The sequence below is a fragment of the Myxine glutinosa genome, chromosome 8 (assembly GCF_964187855.1).
Source record: "Myxine glutinosa chromosome 8, kmMyxGlut1.1, whole genome shotgun sequence".
NCBI classification, from domain to species: domain Eukaryota; kingdom Metazoa; phylum Chordata; class Myxini; order Myxiniformes; family Myxinidae; genus Myxine; species Myxine glutinosa.
This window is the reverse complement of record NC_136268.1, coordinates 143210798-143216797: the sequence shown is the minus strand read 5'-3', so window position 1 is coordinate 143216797 and position 6000 is coordinate 143210798. Positions and strand designations below refer to the sequence as shown.

The 6000-nt window shown below is 41.5% G+C and overlaps 1 protein-coding gene across 11 annotated transcripts in view; it reads left to right on the top strand.

Annotated features, from left to right (window-relative positions):
* AHI1 (Abelson helper integration site 1) overlaps positions 1–6000 on the top strand; it is a 136155-nt gene that overhangs the window by 84832 nt on the left and 45323 nt on the right. Inside the window, exon 23 of one of the 11 annotated variants that reach the window (XM_078783794.1) lies at positions 1539–2974. The exons of the other annotated variants lie outside the window; for them this stretch is intronic. Within the exon in view, the coding sequence (XP_078639920.1) occupies positions 1539–1679 (141 nt within the window). The 3' untranslated portion in view covers positions 1680–2974. Of the gene's footprint in view, positions 1–1538; positions 2975–6000 lie in introns of those variants that run through there. 11 annotated transcript variants of the gene reach the window in all.

Below are 6000 nucleotides of genomic sequence, written 5' to 3'. Positions count from 1 at the left end.
ACAAGGTGTGTAGGTAGCACTTGTGAAAACAACGTGGGATGTTCTTTCTGCTGCATCTTTCAGGATCTTGCAGAAGCTGCTTCAGCTCTTCGGGACAGGGTTTGATTGAGGCTAGTGATCTGTTCCTCAACTTCCGTTGTAAAAGCCTCCCAGTTGGCTTTTCTAAAATTCCAGAGGGCCTTAGGTTTGGATGTAATCAAGGGCACCTCTATTCCAATGTGGATCAATGCTGGTCTATGTTGGCTGTGTGGAAAGTGTGGAAGGATCTTATAAGATGTGTGAGGAGGGTGTCCATTACCATCCCTGGAGACAAAACAGAGGTCTGGATTGTACTCCTTCCTCCAGATCCAAGCCACCAGTTGCTCACCTGCCTTGTCATCCGAAACATATCCCCTTGAGGTGTGATGGCTGTTTAAGTCACCAGCATGAACTTGAGGATGAGCAGCACAGCCGCATCCTCAGCCAATGATGCTGCCCCGCAGCCTTGTTCTGCATACAAACGAAGAAGAATCTGCACCACAAACGCATACAACATTAGTATTTCGTTCAGTGCCCGGTTACTTTTGAAACACTGTATATTGTTTTCTTTTCTCTACCCCCACTGTCAGAGCAACGAATGGTCAACGCCCGAAACGTCAGCTTCTCCTCGTTTCCCATGGTGGTTAGCTTACTTCGATAAACATGTTTATTTCACCGATTGTTGTCAGATTAGCACTGCAGCCTTCAGTCACTTTTGCGCAGAAACTTTAAATTCGTCCTGACAAATCCAGAACAAGAAAGCCACAAGAATCGTTGAATCACCTTCACCAAGGTTGCAGAGGCTTGCGGGATAGTCTCGAAGTCTGCACACTCTCCTCTGAGCTGTCTAGCCTTGGTTTGCATCTCGGCCCAGCTATAAACTGTAATCCCGGTGTTCTCCAGGCAGGACCATTCATCAATGTGTGCGCTTTTCCTCTGATGGACATTAAACTGGGCATCCTATCTTCCGGCATTAGTTGGTGAGTGAGTGCTAAAAGATCCCACTGTGCTCTTCACACAGAGTAAGCGAACGATCACGGGCAACATGGCCAAATTCCAAAATCCTGCTCAAACCTACAAGGGGCATTGCATCGGTGCCCCCGTTCCCCAACCCCACCCCGACCACAACGATGCTGGACCCACAGCCACATGCTGCATGTAAAAAAAAAGAAGAGGCAGAAAAGCCAAGGTTGCAAATCATTACTGGTACTTGGTGCTTGTTTTGCATCTCTTTTGCGGAACAAATTGCCTCTTTCGAAGATGCAGTTTGACAACCGAACACCTGCGATGCTACAAGTGTTTTATCGGCAGGATTACAAGTGCCATCTCGTGCGCGTATGTTTGTGTTGTCTCATCGAAGTTTGTAGCCGCACATGCACGCCACCTGCCTAAATACTCGCACGTGTCATTTAGGAATAACACAAGAAAATAACTTTACATATATTTCCATAAAATTATGTTTGCATACATTTTTAACTTGGATATCTTGTTTGTCATTGTCCCCATGTTCTCCGCCCCAGACCCTTCCCTTCCACAGATCTCCTGATGTCCCTGTTCTCTACTGTTGTTGTACTTCCCTCTCTCTGCCCCTTCTTGACACATGGTTCTCCCGCTCCCTTTATTATTTGTCCTTCGTTAGCTCTTACACGTGCCTCTACTGAGCATACAAGAAAACTTGTTTTTCTGCTGTGAAATATATATTGTTTTTGGTCCTGTAGAGCTTTTGTCCTGTGCTCCATCAATCGCTGTTCACTCCGTTTTTTACCAAAGAGAAAAACTTGCTACATTTATTTGCTTAAACTCAGTTCTGAGAACGCATTCGCAAACTTGGCCTCTACTATTATCTGCTGCGCATAATATCGTTTGATCTCGATAAGCAATCTAATCTGTGCCATTGCAGGACAGCGGCCGTGGTTTTGCATGTTGTACCCTGAACTAGTTGAAATCCTCTTGTGTTTTTATCTCTGCTTTTTTTCCTGTCTTTCCATCTGTTCTATTTCTTTTACTCCAACTCTCTGTTGTGTATTCTCTTTTTTTCTTCTTTTTTTCTCTGCACATCCCTTCTGTCCTGCTTGTAAAGCCATTGCTGGACGAGTAGTCGCTCTGCACCTTGCAGATCTATACGTGTATTTGCCAACGTGCATGAGCATGCTACTTCACGAAGTGATTCAGCCGGTTTTCCCCACAATCGGTGCAACAGGTGGCCTACCTGTAGTGCACTCTTTCGAGCTTGTTCTGCATTATTTTCCCTCCTTCCATGTGCTTTTTGAACAGGCCATATTCTTTTAAAGTTTAATTCATAGAGCAGCAGACTTTCATGGGCAATAAGAAAATTTCAAATATTCTGAAGTTGATTTAAAAAAAAATCCGTTTTCTGACCTTAGAGGCAGTATGATCCCGTAAGATTCCCTTGGTGCTTCGGTGAAGATTGAGCCAATGCCAGCGCTACATCTAATGAGGGAATTTTATATCATCAAATCACATAATGATCGCAGAAAACCCACATTATTTAAACAAACAGATTACGTTGATAAACATCTAAGGAATATCACCTGATTTATACAAGCCCCTAATAGTAGAGTTTGTGTCGAACCCTTGCCTTGATATACAACCCCCTTACATTTTAGCCCCTTACCTGGTGTGGCTTTATGCATTGTTTGGGGCGATTCCCATACAAAAGCAGGTGTTTGTTGCACATTTCTAGGCATAACCTTCGTTGGTCCAATCACACATGCTAGACTTCCTCCAAGTGGCAAATATTCATTATTTTACCTCCAAATTGATATTACGTTGAATAATAAGTTTGGCGTGCGTGTGTTTGCACGTGTGTACTGTGCACATGTGCACATGCCTGCGTGTGTGTGCATGCGCATTGTGTAGTCTACAACATGTCTGTGGACTGATTCCTTTCCCCAGGTGGGCTGACAATCTTGCCAATAAAAGGCTTATAAAGCCACATTGGTTGACTGATGTTGTGGTTAGCAATGTAGCAGCTGGCACTGCATTATGCAATTCTGTGTTTTTGGTCGGTTTTGTGTTCTTTCACACATTGAACCTGAGTCCCATTGACCATTTAATATTGACATTTATTCTGCCGGCTACAACTTAATGGTCTTATTAACTGGTAAAGAGTACCGAAACAGGGTGGAGGTATGCAGGCACCCCCTGTTGGTCAGGATCATTGCAACAAGTGCTATAGTGGCACATGGGTCGATGGTGACCATTCCAGTGAAGTGCTGTTAGTGGTGTATATATAGGGTGGGCCAAAAGTCACTGAAGGTTTTCTTTTTTTATAACTTTTTTATGCCTCCGTTGACGAAGTCGCCAGAGGCATTATGTTTTCAGGTTGTCCGTCCGTCCGTCCGTCCGTGATCGGTTTTCGTTTCCGCGATAACTTGAGAACGGCTGAAGGGATCTCAGTCAAACTTGGTGCAGGTATGTATAATGAGGTAAAGATGAATTTTTTAGATTTTGGGGTCACGAGGTCAAAGGCCAAAGGTGAGAGGTCATGGTAGGTAAAAATCCTGTTACCGCAATAACTTGTGAACCAGTAATAGGATTCTGACTAAATTTGGTACACTGATGTAGAATGTTTTAAAGATGAACTGATTAGATTTTGGGGTCAAGAGGTCAAAGGCCAAAGTCAGTAATATGTCTATAACTTGAGAACGGCTGAAGGGATTTAAATTAAAACTTGGTCCAGGTATGTATAATGATGTAAAGATTAACTCGTTAGACTTTGGGGTCAAAGTCAAAGTCTGTAATAAGTCTATAACTTGAGAACAGCTGAAGGGATTTAAATTAAAACTTGATACAGGTATGTATAATGATGTAAGCATGAACCGATTAAATTTTGGTCAAGACGTCAAAGGTCAGAGGTCATGTCAGGTAAAAATATGATAACTTGAGAACAGCTGTATGGATTTTAAGCAAACTTGGTCAAGTATTATAATGATGTAATAATTTAGGCGGAGGTATATTGGTCATGACGTCGAAGAGTGTCATTCTAGTTTTTTATTTCATTCCAGATTAATTGTGAAAAATAATGTCCTGCAAATGGCTCCCATTGACTTCTTCGCAAAGTTTTGCTCTTTCCAAAACCCGATCCATTACAGAGGACAAAGCTCCTTGATCAATCGCTACAATTTCCTCGGAAAAATCAGGATCGTCCCTTATGTGATGCTGCAATTTGGTTGCAAATGTTAGTCGATTTGCTGGATCTTGAGGTGACATTTCGTGCACCATTTGATTCTTGTAAGGAAACAGCAACAAATCTTTCTTCATTATGCTTGCAGATCTATACATGTATTTGCCTTCACAATGATGATCTTGACATTCCGAGCTGAGTTGCACGTTTACGAGTTGATGTTTCTGAGTTTTCATGAACACTCTCCCTAACACGGTCAATGTTTTCTGGAGAACGACTTGTTTTTGGTCTTCCACTGCAGGCTGAGTCATGAACAGACCCCTTTGACAAAAAACGAGCAATCGAGTTCCGAATCATGTTTTCTGATGGTTGTTCTCGAACATTAAACTGATTGCGAAATTTTCTGATGGTTGGAATTATTGATTTCCCAATGGAGTAATACAATTCAACAATTTTCACGCGCTGGCCATTGGTAAATTTCTTCATAATGTATCTCCCTGGTCTTCTTTATCTGTTAAAAAAAATAAAAAAAATTAATCCCCCCAAAAAAAAGCTATAAAAAAAGCAAACCTTCAGTGACTTTTGGCCCACCCTGTATAAAGGCTTGTTACTTCACTCTATTGTAGCATTGCAGCGTATCATTTTATACATATATTATGGGGCGGCCATTTTTTTCCATCCAATCTCTACATAGAAAGTACTACAGTACTCCATGATATAAAGGGTTATTCACAAAGAAGTATGCACTTTCAAAAATTTATTTTACAAGTACCGTTGAACATATGGCAATGTGCTTTATATGGACTGAAAGGAGACATTTAATAGTTATTTTCACACCTTATATGCTCTCGAAATGACTCCCACATGTGACACGGCACATGTCGAGTTGATAATCCAGTTCTTTCCAAACTTGAAACGGGTGCAAAACATTAACTTTTGGTGAAGTGCGTTCATGTTTGATGACAACATGTGGATTTTGAGAGCCCCATGTACACATCCGTGTATGGGGCTTTCAAAATGTGGCGGATGTGGATCGATCCCAGATCCGAATCCCGGATCCCTCCCAGATCCCGGATGTGGCGGATCCATCCCGGATGTGGCGGTTGACCTTACCACTCAAGTGGAAAGTTGCTTCATCTGAGAAAATTAACCTTTCTGCAAACCCCTCATCCTCCAGTCTCTCTTGCATTTCACAGCATAAATCGTAACGAATGACTTGTCACTAGCCTTCAGAGCTTGCTGTAACTCCAACTTGTAAGGTTTAATGATTAGGCGCTTCCGCAGTACAGACAAAAATGTCGTCTGTGGAATCTGCAGCTCACAACTTGCCCTTAACACACACTCATCTGTTACTTAACACACACCTTAACACACAACTTAACACACACACACTCACACACACTGTTGCACACACTCATCACTGAATTTGTTTTGGCGAATTCCAGGACGCAGAAAGCTTTCTCCTGTTTGCTTGCCATCATTTTGAACATAACATCCCTAACAACAATCTCCTGGAACGAAAAAAAAAAAAACAGATTAAAAGATAAGACAAAGATTACAAGAAAAAACAAAATATAAAAATAAAAAGAGATTAAAACAAAACTTTCACAGATTTCATTGGCATCCGTTAGTTTTTGTAAAATAAAATTTTGAAAGTGTATACTTCTTTTTGAATAACCCTCTATATTTGTGTGTGAGTGTGTGTGTGTATACGTATATATATATATACATACATGAGACCATAAATAAAACTTTTTCCTCCATTAATTTCACCATTGAAGAGGAGAAAAATGGAGCCCTTCCCTTCCTGGATACACTCGTCGCAAGGGATCCCA